Source organism: Triticum aestivum, chromosome 3D (assembly GCF_018294505.1).
Source record: "Triticum aestivum cultivar Chinese Spring chromosome 3D, IWGSC CS RefSeq v2.1, whole genome shotgun sequence".
NCBI classification, from domain to species: Eukaryota; Viridiplantae; Streptophyta; class Magnoliopsida; order Poales; family Poaceae; genus Triticum; species Triticum aestivum.
In genome coordinates this window covers 133,045,720-133,060,725 of record NC_057802.1, presented here as the reverse complement: position 1 = coordinate 133,060,725, position 15,006 = coordinate 133,045,720, and the positions used below count along the sequence as shown (strand labels likewise).

Below are 15,006 nucleotides of genomic sequence, written 5' to 3'. Positions count from 1 at the left end.
CCGGTGAAAGCAAAGCGCACTCTGGCTGCCCTGACAAAACCACCAAAGTCTCCACCGAGAGGCAACTATGAGCGCATTCTTGCAAAGACATATGCCGAAGCGGAGCGGTCGGGAAGTACTGTCAGTGATCAAAGGTTAAAAGAACGACGAGTTGGGAAAAAAATTGCCCAGCTCGGCGAACAAGCGATGGAGATGCAGCGATGATAAGGGCGATCAGGAAGGTGCTTTCTGACGTGTGGCATCATCTATGTTCATGGCATATTGAAAAGAATATGCAGAAACACCTCAACCACAAGTCATTGAAGGAGTTCAGGGCATTATTGTACTATGCCACTACACATAAGGTTTTTGAGGAGAGATGGGCCGCGTTTGTGCGCAAATGGCAGACGGAGAGAACGAAAACATGGCTCCATAGGATGTACAGGAAGAGGAGGCTTTGGGCTGCATCATATTTGTCTGGTGGGTTTTTCCTTGGTATGCGCTGTAATCAGAGGAGTGAGAGTCTGAACTCCATCCTGCACCTTCATCTTGACTATGGTATGACGATCGTTGACATGATTGTACACTACGAGAATTGTATTGTTTGCCTCCGTGAGAATGAAGCTTATGATGACTACACGGCCTCACAGACTCTTCCAGTAACAGTGACTGAGTGTCAGGCCATTGAGTCGTATGCTGCGAAAGCATTCACGCAGGCAAACTTTTATATGTTGCAACAAGATATGAAGAAGGTACAGGAGCTTGAGGTAATTGATAGACTGACAGGGACCGATAGTCAGAGATTTGTGGTTGCGTGGAAGAATAACAGGGATCACAGATTTAATGTGGACTATACGCCAGGTAACTCGGCAGAAACTATAAAGTGTAGTTGCCGAAGTATGACTCGCAAAGGGCTGCCTTGCAAGCATATTCTTCATGTTTTGAATGCACTGAACTTACCTGTGATACCCAAGTGTTGTGTCCTGCGAAGATTCTCAAAAAAAGCACGAGCTGGACTGCCCCTGAAGCGCACCAGCGATCTGTTTGCGTGGGGTTGGTCGAGTGGTGAGGACAGAGCTAGATATAGTGAGTTGACCATCAAATCTTCAGAAGCATGTCATGTCGCATGCAGTAATCCTTTCTTATTCGACAAGTTGACGGCAGCTCTGGATGATATTATAGCGAATAAGGACATTCAGGGAAATGAAGATGATAGTCAGCGAAGGTTCGTGAACAATAATCCATTTGAACCTAACCGAGATCATATTCTGGTTCGTGATCCAGTAAAGGTTTCGACGAAGGGCGCACCTAAGCAGAACAATAGAGGTTGCGGTAAGGGTGGCCCAGATGTGACAAAAAATGAGAGGCCTAAAGCATTTGACGAGAAATCTGGACGAAAATGTAGCATATGCAGCGACACAGGTCATAACAGGAGCACATGCTGCAAAAATGAAGAGTATGTCTATTCTTTGTTTATGTTAGTTTTGTTGTTTCATTTACGGTACATTGATTCTCATAGTTTATTCTATGCAGCAACTGGTCTTGAAGACAGAAGTGAGGATGGTGCATCTGTTTTACTGCATCCATTTATATGTAACTGTATGTCTTTTTGCTTTGTTTATGTTAGTTTCGTTGATTCATCTACCGTACATTGATTCTCACAATTTTTTTATTTATTCTATGCAACAACTGGGCTTGAAGACTCAAGTGAAGACGATGCAAGTGTTTTACCTATTCCATTTATATGAAAAACATTTGTTAAATTTATGTTCGTGTTGAGTATTTTATATGTGTGAAACAAGATTATTGCCTACAGACCGTTGTTATTTGAGACTTGTTATTTTCTGTCCACTACAATAAAATTACTGTGGTGACAATTGTTATGTTGAGACATCATTATTGTTGATATAAATATTCACTATTCATTGTTTATATTATGAATTCTGCATGTATTTACTATAGTTTCGTCGGCTGTCAAATATATTAAAATAAGAGTACTCTGCGAATTATTGTTGAAAAAGAAAAAAAGGAAAAAAAAATGCCCGCCCGTCTTCACAGCGTGTCTTACTAAGCCCACCAGGCGACTACAACAGGCGTTTCAGAGCACGCCGTGGAAAGCAGGCCCAACAGGGCAGCATCGACGGGGTACATCGACCGGGTAGTAGACCAGAGGAGTTCAATGTGCCGATGGGAGCTGGGTATATAAACTGGTCGTCGTCGCCTTCGGCCGGCGAGGTGGGACTAAACTAGCATTAGTTTCCCTGGCGCGTCGTCTCAGCGGGGGTTAACTGGGCCGGCCCACGGCGCGTCGAGCCGTCGAGAAGTCCGCGCCGTCCATGGCCTTTTTGGGCCGGCCCACGTCGCGTCTGGCTGTCTCCACGTCGCCCCGCGGCCGACGCAAGTTTAGTCCCACCTCGCCGGCCGAATGGGACGGCGACCAGCTTATATACTCAGCTCCCGTCGGCACATTGAACTCCTCTGGTTACTACCCCGTCGATGCTGCCCTGTTGGGCCTAGTTTACACGGCGTGTTCTGAAACGCCTGTCGTAGTCGCCCGGTGGGCTTGATAACGACGGGCTTACTAAGACACGTTGTGGACGGGCGGGCAACTTTTTTACCTAAAATATTTTTTTAGCTTTTCTAAACTAAACTAACACCCAGTGTGCTGTAAACCAACTTTTTGCTAACAAAATAACACGCAGTGTGCTGCCATAGTTTACTGTACAAAACTTAACGACGACACGATTACATATATGTAAATGTAAACATTATTGTTGTTTTTGTAAACTATTTTTTTTGTTTTTCTAAACAAAATCGCCGCATTTTTTTAATAATGCGCTACCATAGTTTAGTGTACAGAAAATAAACGAGATCGTATTACATATATGTAATCGTAACATTAGTTAAAAAAATAGTTGGTATTAAATATTTCTTCAACAAAATATCATGTACACATACAAACGGTAAGTACGCATATAACTATTCGGAAACAAAAAATCATGTAAACAAAATAAAGACTGATTATATAATATTTATGAAACAAAATATCATGTGGACATAAAAAACGTAATTAAGTGTATAATCTTTTCGGAACAAAATAGTGGCAAAATCAATAAATATGTCTATTACATAAAATTTATAAGCAAGTGCGCAAAGCGTTTGAAAAATATAGTCCTCCAGTACCACCCAATCACATGCAAAACTCCTCCGTGGCGCATCTATTTCTTCTTCTTTGATATCCGAATAACTTTGTTTTTCACTTCATCAAGCTTGTTTCTTTCCGAAAAGATAAGTGGCGCTATGATTACCTCTCTCGAATCATCAATTGACCTCTAAAAAAAAGTGGTGTTAGCACAGCGTTCATTGTATATCGTAGTACAAACATTACTTGCGCACCTGTGAAAATAAGCCTGTCCATTTGTCACCATCCCAATATTGAAAGCATCGAAGGAGAAATATTCCACACGAATTCCTAGTACATACAATTTACGAAGATTAAATATCTACTGTACATACAGGACCAAAATTCTGTCAAAGTAGGAACTCACCCATCATGTTGTTTTGGCATGTCATACGTTTGAATAGGCCAATTGGAAACATCCGGATAATTCACAATTCCGGTTGCATTTGCTTCTTGGATATCTTCTGCTAGTTGTTTTCTCTAAAGATATAATTAACATGGTGGAAAAGAATGTCATTCAGTGTACTAAAGAAAATGAATGTTACCAAATGCACATTTGAAAGTTAAACCTACCAGGTCCTCAACGAGTTCTCTAGTAACACTGTCAAGTTTTCCGGTCATCAACGAGTCAAGAACCTGGAACTCTCTCTTCCCGCTATGCATGACAACAGTAACCCAGTGAGTGTTTTCCTTGTTTAGAGGAATATAAGTCTGCATCACAAGGACCATAAAACACAATCAGCACATACTATCGTATGTATGTACCGTGTAACCAATCAAACTTACCTTTGATTTTTTGAAATACTCGTCCTCACATCTATTCACGGGTTCATTACTATGCGACTCTGCTTCATAATCGTTACCGGCGGTCTTCTTTCCGGGTCTAATGTGAAGCAACCAATGTATCCTCCAAGTTGTCAACATGAAACGATCATCATTAACTTTGTCGACCAAATATGATGAGTATGCATTAATTACCTATAAATAATGTGTCAGATTTAACAATAGTATTTTTGAATCAATTGTAAAACAATATATGAAATTAACTTACGTCACCACTTAGCCACTCATGGTTAATAATCTGACAAGCTCTCCGCACAGTGAGACCTTCTTCCATGCCATCATTGAAAATTTCTGTTTTGGCATGTTTTTGTGAATACTCATGCGCGCGCACGTACTTGATGGACGCTTTCACCACATCATACTCATCACTAGATTTGTTAACACCACCATTTTGGAACAATTCTGTAACACACAACTCAAATATTTATAAACGCAAATATATAGATAATTATTACGCAAGAACAATTAGAAACACAAAAAACTTACTTCCTTTCGCAGAACGTTTTGCTTGCTTGTTCGGTTTAGGGACCACATAAGGAGACTTGACATGTTGTGATCCTCTGCGCTTGCGCCTGCCAGTAACCTCCTCCACTTCCTCTTGTACTCCTTGAGAACCAAGCGGTGCATGCGATGCGATCTCGTCCGTCCCTAAAGATGTGGCAGCTTTTTCATCTAATACTTCTGGTACTTGGATAGGATCATCCATATCACCCTTGAAACTATCCCAGTACTCAGGTGTGCAGTAAAAAGGTGTGTTTCCACGAGAAGTTACATCAACGCCGTCATCATCCTTTTGCAAACTCATTTTGGAAGGTGTGCGGAACCGGTCTAAATCATATTTTTGATATACAAACTCTTTTTTCGGAAGTCCACCATCGTTTGAAGACTCATTAATGCCTCCGTATAGATTCTCTTCGTCTTCTTCCAGGTTACTGGGTTTGTAGAAGACGCCGGTTTTGTTCAGTTTCTCAATCATCCTCTGCAAGAAAACATTTCATCTTAGTTCTTCAATTCAGTGATGGACATTAAAGTGACGTGCTCAAGTGTTACCTGTGCGCATAACTCTGGCAAACGAAGCATTTCCTTCCGAAGCTCATTCATCTCACTCAAAATCCGGTCCATAGTAGGCTTCTGGCTCGAAGCCTCCGAGGTACTGCCCTCTTTCCTCATTCCAGTAATGTTAGATTTTTTGCTACTAGCTTTCTTGGTTTTTTGAGCTTCTTCTTCTGCAAATTTTTTCAGCCTGTACTCCTCTGTAATGTTGTCATCGATATACAAATGCAACAAGAGAATTATACATACCATATGCACACTTAATTTTATTTCATAAATGTAAAAAAAACATGATTACTCGGATTACAATCCCAACACCACGACCATATTCATAGTCGTATTTGTCTCTTCTCACAGCCATATCTTCCGTCCAGTTCCTCATCAGCGGGCTCAACAATGCCAACGGATCATATTTTGGACCGGTGATTGGTTGCACCTTCTCCCAATATAGGTACTGCAAAACACATAAACTAATTAAATTACATGTTCTTCCATGACATTTTATAACAAAAGTGTTGAAATTAATAAATACAACGTACTTGCAAAAGGGCGAGGTTCCCCTGGGGCCACTGCCTAACATGGCCGTCCTGCAGAAGCTTACCAATCTCCGACAAACAGAATCACGAAGTGAATGCATTCCAGTTGAACTTCCTTATCAACTTAATATTTTGCACTAAGGCATAGTATTTCTTCGGAACGTATTCATGAGACACTGGTGCAATTATAGTTCCTAAGAGAACTAGAAATGTCATCCGAATAAAGTCATCGTCAGTGCTCTTATTCTTCACAATCTTTTCTATGAGATCATCAATCATGATCTTACCTTTTTCTTGCTAACAAAACTAACTGGTATTTTTTTGGTTGCTTTTTCTCCTTCAGAACTAAGAAACCCAAAAACATCCACTCCATTGTTTTTCCAACCAAATATGGAGTACACATCATCAGGCCTTAGTGAAATAAGGACTTTACTTCCAGCAGTACTTTCAGAACTCTCTTTGACCATGAATTTTTTGCTACTTGGATTGTAACCTTGGAGTAAAAAGTGAAGCAAAAAATCACGCATCTGTATCGATGGTATTCTAAACATGCCCTGCATATCCGTTTCATAAAACCGGAATTTCTGACTTGGTGACAGTTTATCAACTAGGCTAACCCACTTTTGAACAGAACATGGAATCACACCGTCGATATTCATACTGCATCAAATAGTTTTCTGTCACATACCATCATACTGCTATGAGCCTCGTCGTATAAAAAAACAGACAAAAAAACTTACACGACGGCGACGGTGGGAGAGGCACCGGCGGCGTATAGTGGGCGACGGGTCAGGGTACGCAGGCCGGCGCGGGCGCACCAACGGCGTTTGGATGGTGGGGCGACGGTGGGAGAGGCACCGGCAGCGTATAGAGGGCGACGGGTCAGGTCAGGGCAGGCCGGCGCGGGCGCCGTTTGGAGTGTGGGGCAACGGGCGGCGTACATCGGCAACACGTGCAGATCGCGGCGGCGAGATGAGCTGGACGTACAAGGAAAATTTGCATGCGCGTCGGCTAACGACGTCACCCGAGCGCTGATTGCGGCGTCGTTGTTAGTGGGACGGCCCCATGCACGCATGCACGTCGGTTAGCGAGATGGCCGGCATTTTTTTTCATAGAGGGCCTCATTTTTTTAACTAAATAAAATAGGCTCATTTTTTTAAACTGTATCAAAAAAATTTACCTTAACCAATTTTTGTTAACTTAGCCAAACGTGCCCATTTTTTTACTTAATCAAGTAGGCTCATTTTTTTTAACTTAGCCAAACGTGCCCAATTTTTTTCCATGTGCTACAGTGCCCTTGCAGGGCACGCACGCAAAAATTTGTCGCGTTTCGAGTCCGTATGGATTATCTACGATTTTCCGGGCCGAAAACCGCTAAAATACTGCCCGGACGTGACGCAACGTGCGTTCGTTGTCGGATTTTGTTCATTTTGGCCGTGGGGAGCTCGGGTGGGGCCCCACACGCGCTGGCAAAAGTTGGGTGCATTCCGTGAAACCGCTCAGGTACTTGATGTGGAAGGGGGTGGTTTCGGTATGGGCGGAGGGGACCCTCGGTCGCACGTCTCCGCTTCGCATCCGCCAAACATGCCCATTTTTTTCCACGTGCTACAGTGCCCTTGCAGGGCACGTTCGCAAAACTTTGTCGCGTTTCGAGTCCGTATGGATTTTCTACGATTTTCCGGGCCGAAACCCCCTAAAATACTGCCCGGACGTGACGCAACGTGCGTTCGTTGTCGGATTTCGTTCATTTTGGCCGTGGGGTGCCCGGGTGGGGCCCCACACACGCTGGCAAAAGTTGGGTGCATTCCATGAAACCGCTCAGGTACTTGCTGTGGAAGGGGGTGGTTTCGGTATGGGCGGAGGGGACCCTCGGTCGCACGTCTCCGCTTCGCATCCGCCAAACGTGCCCTTTTTTCCACGTGCTACAGTGCCCTTGCAGGGCACGCACGCAAAAATTTGTCGCGCTTCGAGTCCGTATGGATTTTCTACGATTTTCCGGGCCGAAAACCCCTAAAATACTGCCCGGACGTGACGCAACGTGCGTTCGTTGTCGGATTTCGTTCATTTTGGCCGTGGGGTGCCCGGGTGGGGCCCCACACGCGCTGGCAAAAGTTGGGTGCATTCCGTGAAACCGCTCAGGTACTTGCTGTGGAAGGGGGTGGTTTCGCTATGGGCGGAGGGGACCCTCGGTCGCACGTCTCCGCTTCGCATCCGCCAAACGTGCCCATTTTTTTCCACGTGCTACAGTGCCCTTGCAGGGCGCGCATGCAAAAATTTGTCCCGTTTCAAGTCCGTATGGATTTTCTGTGATTTTCCGGGCCGAAAACCCCTAAAATACTGCCCGGACGTGACGCAACGTGCGTTCGTTGTCGGATTTCGTTCATTTTGGCTATGGGGTGCCCGGGTGGGGCCCCACACGCACTGGCAAAAGTTGGGTGCATTCCGTGAAACCGCTCAGGTACTTGCGGTGGAAGGGGGTGGTTTCGGTATGGGCGGAGGGGACCCTCGGTCGCACGTCTCCGCTTCGCATCCGCCAAACGTGCCCATTTTTTTCCACGTGCTACAGTGCCCTTCCAGGGCACGCACGCAAAAATTTGTCGCGTTTCGAGTCCGTATGGATTTTCTACGATTTTCCGGGCCGAAAACCCCTAAAATACTGCCCGGACGTGACGCAACGTCCGTTCGTTGTCGGATTTCGTTCATTTTGGCCGTGGGGTGCTCGGGTGGGGCCTCACACGCGCTGGCAAAAGTTGGGTGAATTCCGTGAAACCGCTCAGGTACTTGCTGTGGAAGGGGGTGGTTTCGGTATGGGCGGAGGGGACCCTCGGTCGCACGTCTCCGCTTCGCATCCGCTAAACGTGCCCATTTTTTTCACGTGCGACAGTGCCTTTGCAGGGCACGCACACAAAAATTTGTCGCGTTTCGAGTCCGTATGGATTTTCTACGATTTTCCAGGCCGAAAACCCCTAAAATACTGCCTGGACATGACGCAACGTGCGTTCGTTGTCGGATTTCGTTCATTTTGGCCGTGGGGTGCCCGGGTGGGGCCCCACAAGCGCTGGCAAAAGTTGGGTGCATTCCGTGAAACCGCTCAGGTACTTGCTGTGGAAGGGGGTGGTTTCGGTATGGGCGGAGGGGACCCTCGGTCCCACGTCTCCGCTTTGCATCCGCCAAACGTGCCCATTTTTTCACGTGCGACAGTGCCCTTGCAGGGCACGCACGCAAAAATTTGTCGTGTTTCGAGTCCATATGTATTTTCTACGATTTTCCGGGCCGAAAACCCCTAAAATACTGCTCGGACGTGACGCAACGTGCGTTCGTTGTCGGATTTCGTTCATTTTGGCCGTGGGGTGCCCGGGTGGGGCCCCACACGCGCTGGCAAAAGTTGGGTGCATTCCGTAAAACCGCTCAGGTACTTGCTGTGGAAGGGGGTGGTTTCGGTATGGGCGGATGGGACCCTCGGTCGCACGTCTCCGCTTCGCATCCGCCAAACGTGCCCATTTTTTTCCACGTGCTACAGTGCCCTTGCAGGGCACGCACGCAAAACTTTGTCCCGTTTCGAGTCCGTAAGGATTTTCTACGATTTTCCGGGCCGAAAACCCCTAAAATACTGCCCGGACGTGACGCAACGTGCGTTCGTTGTCGGATTTCGTTCATGTTGGCCATGGGGTGCCCGGGTGGGTCCCCACACACGCTCGCAAAAGTTGGGTACATTCCGTGAAACCGCTCAGGTACTTGCTGTGGAAGGAGGTGGTTTCGGTATGGGCGGAGGGGACCTTCGGTCGCACGTCTGCGCTTCGCATCCGCCAAACGTGCCCATTTTTTTCCACGTGCTACAGTGCCCTTGCAGGGCACGCACGCAAAAATTTGTCGCGTTTTGAGTCCGTATGGATTTTCTACGATTTTCCGGAAAATATTTAAAAAGTTGTGTTTACAAATATTTAAAAATATTCCAGAAAATTCATAAATGTTAATGAATTTAAAACTATTTCTGATAATGTTAATGAATTTAAAAATTCTCGGATTCATAAATATTAATGAATTATAAATATTCTCTATTTAAAATATTTTGGAAAATGTTAATGAATTTATAAATTCTCGTATTCATATATGTTAATGAATTTAAAAATATTTCGGAAAATGTTAATGAATTTATAAATTCTCGTATTCATATATGTTAATCAATTTAAAAATATTCTCTGATTCATAAATGTTAATGAATTTAAAAATATTTCAGAAAATGTTAATGAATTAAAATATCTCACCTTTTTAATTTTATTTTTGTTTTTTATTTGTTATATTTTTTATTTCAAAATTTTAATTTTTTCATCCACCGGGCTTTACTATATGCACATATTTTAACAAAATCTGAACATTTCTAAAACACTTTATAAACATTTAGATACACTTTTGACTTTTTATTCAGTTTTCTTTTATATTTTATGTGTTTTCACGATTTTTTTGTGCTACAATTTTTCGATAATTGCATACCTTATTCTGTGCTATGTATATTCGATGGAAATTTTTTAAATATATTGTGAACATTTTTATGCATGGGTCAGAAAATTTTCAATTTTTTTCAAAATAACGTTCATTATTTTGCTAATTTTTTGAACAAACTTTGAAGACAAATTAAAACAAGATTCGAACAAACTAGATTGAACATAGAGATATTTTACATAGTCCATTCAACACTACCGAAACGAAACGAGTTTATCCAAACCTAAACGATACATAGTTCATACTTATAACATTTTTTTAAATAAACAACTACTCCTACTCGTTGTCGCTAGCCGCGAGATCGATGAACTCCGCCGCGCCGTCACCGCCGCCGTCGTCGTCGTCGTCGCTGACCTGGGCTAACCGCTCCCAGTCGATGACGTCTTCGTCCGACGACTCCGACGCCTCCGCCTGCGGGACCACCGGCGGAATCGCCGCCGCCGCCTGGATCGCTGCCGCCTGCTCGGCGGCCTCCCTCGCCGCCGCTGCAGCCACCGACGCCCGCAGGGTGACGAGGTAACCCGGCGTATCGTCGGGATCGCCGTCCTCCCGAAGAACCACCTGCTCCGGCGGCAGTTCCACCTCCGGCGGGGCGGGGGGATCGGCGGGTGCCGGCGCAGGTAGTGGAGGGGCCCGACGGCCGCGCGCTTCTGGACGGGGGCGCGGGACAAGAAGGCGGCGGCGGTCGCCGATGAGGTCTGGCGTGACGCCAGACTCCGCCAGCCGGTACGCGCCGATGACGGCGGCGTACTCTTTGCCGTCCCAGAACGCGTGACGGCCGGCGATGTTGTTGCGGCCGCCGGTCCGCTTCTCCTCCGCGGTGGCGTCGGGCCCGCGCCTCGGGTAGCCGTCCTTGTCGAGTTTCCAGTTGTGCAGAAGACGGCAACCCGGCGGCACGAGGAGCCCAAACCGGTACAACTCCTCTGTCTCCGGCGTGCTCAGGCTCGACGGCCACGCGCTCAGTCCGTCGTTGCCGCCGGTGCCGGAGCTGCTGCCGCGGTGGAACGACATGTCGCTAGCGGGCGGACGGGGATGGAATGCGACGGGCGGGTGGGTGGGCAGATAATGCGACGGGCGGGTCGGTGGGCAGATAATGCGCCGGGCGGACGGGCCGGCAGTCGAGGGCGGCGGGGCGGCAGACTAGGGGATGGACGGGACGGGGCGGCGGGCCGCAGTTCACGCGCCACGACGCGCTTTCACCGGGGGCCGCGCGGATTGACCACCGACGCTCTTTGACCACCAACGCGGTTAGACGCACGTACGTCGCCACAGTAAAAAAAATGCCGTCGGACTCGCGTACACGTACGTACGTCGACGGGCCGCGCGGGTACGTCGCGGGGGCGGGCTGGGGGAGGGGAAGGGGCAATGACCATCCTACCCTTTTTTAAGTTTCCAGGTGAAGGGGTATAGGACGATCTGGACCGTTGATGTTTCCAGGGGGGTTGTACCGAAGAAGTGTAAAATCATAACCACAAGTAAGTGCAATACAAATCTAACGACATTCAACTGGATGTCACATAGAGTATATGTTGAGTATGTATATTGTACTGCACGCATATTGGAGTTGTGGCCCACCTCCTAGTCTTGTATAGTTGAGGTAGAGGCCTTCCCTTGTATCACCCAAGCTAGATTTGGAGGTCCATCATCGAAGGTCGGGACACTTTGAAACAAGGGCTGATCAGGCGTATTGGCAATGGTAACAGCACAAAAATCTGGGAGGATAACTGGCTACCTCGCGAGGAGATGATGAGGCCATATGGATGCATATCAGCCAACCCCCCGGTCATGGTTTCACAACTCATTAACGCAACAAATGCCACATGGAACATACCGCTACTGAATGCAACTTTCATGATATTTGACGCGACGGTAATTTCAGGCATCCCACTTTGTACCATGAATATGCAGGATTTTTGGAGCTGGGCACATGACCGAAGTGGACAGTTCTCGGTACGTTCGGCCTATAACATGCTCGTTGCGACCAGACAGAGAAGAGAAGCATGGCTTGAAGGATCGGCGGGATCATCAACCACTCGCACCGACGAAGGATCATGGAAAACACTGTGGAAGACGGCGGTCCCGTCCAAAGTGCGTATGTTCTTATGGAGGTTATCTAAGCAATCCTTACCCACTGAGGATGTCAGAGCACACCGTAAAATGTCGACAACAAGTACCTGCGGCTTCTGTGGGGCTCAAGACTCATGGCGGCATTCCCTCCTACAATGCACTGTTTCAAGATGCACTTGGGCATTGGTCGACGAAGAGATGATTTGCACCCTCGCGTCCTCCACAGAAACGAGTGCCAAGAGCTGGCTCTTTAGCCTGCTTGATACATTACCGCATGATAAATTTGTCCTACTGGCGGTGACCCTATGGGCAATATGGACAGCTCGACGAAAGTGTTGGGGATCGTAGCAGAATTTTAAAATTTTCTACGCATCACCAAGATCCATCTATGGAGTATACTAGCAACGAGGGGAAAGGAGTGCATCTACATACCCTTGTAGATCGCGAGCGGAAGCGTTCCAATGAACGTGGTTGATGGACTCGTACTCGCCGTGATCCAAATCACCGATGACCGAGTGCCGAACGGACGGCACCTCCGCGTTCAACACACGTACGGTGCAGCGACGTCTCCTCCTTCTTGATCCAGCAAGGGGGAAGGAGAGGTTGATGGAGATCCAGCAGCACGACGGCGTGGTGGTGGATGTAGCGGGATCTCGGCAGGGCTTCGCCGAGCTTCTGCGAGAGGGAGAGGTGTAGCAGGGGAGGAGGGGGGCGCCCAAGGCTGTTGTATTGCTGCCCTCCCTCCCCCCTTTATATAGCCCCCCTGGGAGGGGGGGGGGCGCCGGCCAAGACCCATCTACATGGGGGGAAGGCGGCCAAGGGGAAAGGGGGGTGGCTTCCCCCCCAAGGCAAGTGGGGCGCCCCCCACCCTAGGGTTTCCAACCCTAGGCGCAGGGGGGAGGCCCATGGGGGGCGCCCCAGCCCACTAAGGGCTGGTTCCCTTCCCACTTCAGCCCATGGGGCCCTCCGGGATAGGTGGCCCCACCCGGTGGACCCCCGGGACCCTTCCGGTGGTCCCGGTACAATACCGATAACCCCCAAAACTTTCCCGGTGGCCGAAACTGGACTTCCTATATATAATTCTTCACCTCCGGACCATTCCGGAACTCCTCGTGACGTCCGGTATCTCATCCGGGACTCCGAACAACTTTCGGGTTTCCGCATACTCATATCTCTACAACCCTAGCGTCACCGAACCTTAAGTGTGTAGACCCTACGGGTTCGGGAGACATGCAGACATGACCGAGACGCCTCTCCGGTCAATAACCAACAGCGGGATCTGGATACCCATGTTGGCTCCCACATGTTCCACGATGATCTCATCGGATGAACCACGATGTCGAGGATTCAATCAATCCCGTATACAATTCCCTTTGTCAATCGGTATGTTACTTGCCCGAGATTCGATTGTCGGTATCCCAATATCTTGTTCAATCTCATTACCGGCAAGTCTCTTTACTCGTACCGCAATGCATGATCCCGTAACTAACTCCTTAGTCACATTGAGCTCATTATGATGATGCATTACCGAGTGGGCCCAGAGATACCTCTCCGTCATATGGAGTGACAAATCCCAGTCTCGATCCGTGCCAACCCAACAGACACTTTCGGAGATACCCGTAGTGTACCGTTATAGTCACCCAGTTACGTTGTGACGTTTGGCACACCCAAAGCACTCCTACGGCATCCGGGAGTTACACGATCTCATGGTCTAAGGAAAAGATACTTGACATTGGAAAAGCTCTAGCAAACGAACTACACGATCTTTGCGCTATGCTTAGGATTGGGTCTTGTCCATCACATCATTCTCCTAATGATGTGATCCCGTTATCAATGACATCCAATGTCCATAGTCAGGAAACCATGACTATCTGTTGATCAATGAGCTAGTCAACTAGAGGCTTACTAGGGACACGTTGTAGTCTATGTATTCACACATGTATTACGATTTCCGGATAACACAATTATAGCATGAACAATAGACAATTATCATGAACAAAGAAATATAATAATAACCATTTATTATTGCCTCTAGGGCATATTTCCAACAGTCTCCCACTTGCACTAGAGTCAATAATCTAGTTACATTGTGATGAATCGAACACCCATTGCGTCCTGGTGTTGATCAAGTTTTGCTCTAGGGAGAGGTTTAGTCAACGGATCTGCTACATTCAGGTCCGTATGTACTTTACAAATATCTATGTCTCCATTTTGAACACTTTCACGAATGGAGTTGAAGCGACGCTTAATATGCCTGGTCTTCCTGTGAAATCTGGCCTCCTTCGCAAGGGCAATAGCTCCAGTGTTGTCACAGGAGAGAGTCGTTGGGCCTGACGCATTGGGAATCACCCCTAGGTCGGTAATGAACTCCTTCATCCAGACTGCTTCCTGTGCTGCCTCCGAGGCTGCCATGTACTCCGCTTCACATGTAGATCCCGCCACGACGCTTTGCTTGCAACTGCACCAGCTTACTGCTCCTCCATTCAAAATATACACGTATCCGGTTTGTGACTTCGAGTCATCCAGATCTGTGTCGAAGCTAGCGTCGACGTAACCCTTTACGACGAGCTCTTCTTCACCTCCATAAATGAGAAACATATCCTTAGTCCTCTTCAGGTACTTCAGGATATTCTTGACCGCTGTCCAGTGTTCCATGCCGGGATTACTTTGGTACCTTCCTACCAAACTCACGGCAAGGTTTGCATCAGGTCTGGTACACAACATGGCATACATAATAGACCCTATGGCCGAGGCATAGGGGATGACACTCATCTTTTCTCTATCTTCTGCCGTGGTCGGGCATTGAGCCGTGCTCAATTGCACACCTTGCAATACAGGCAAGAACCC

The 15,006-nt window shown here is 47.3% G+C and overlaps 1 protein-coding gene across 1 annotated transcript; it reads right to left on the bottom strand.

Moving 5' to 3' along the window:
- Window positions 1–3,197: 3,197 nt before the first annotated feature.
- Window positions 3,198–5,965, bottom strand: LOC123074353 (uncharacterized). The gene is made up of 10 exons (XM_044497221.1): window positions 5,880–5,965; window positions 5,365–5,526; window positions 5,054–5,276; window positions 4,490–4,982; window positions 4,212–4,405; window positions 3,947–4,138; window positions 3,734–3,871; window positions 3,528–3,640; window positions 3,376–3,451; window positions 3,198–3,311 (listed from the first exon to the last, which is right to left on the bottom strand). Exons 1-10 carry the CDS (start codon window positions 5,963–5,965, stop codon window positions 3,198–3,200), a joined length of 1,791 nt encoding a protein of 596 aa, XP_044353156.1.
- Window positions 5,966–15,006: the final 9,041 nt, after the last annotated feature.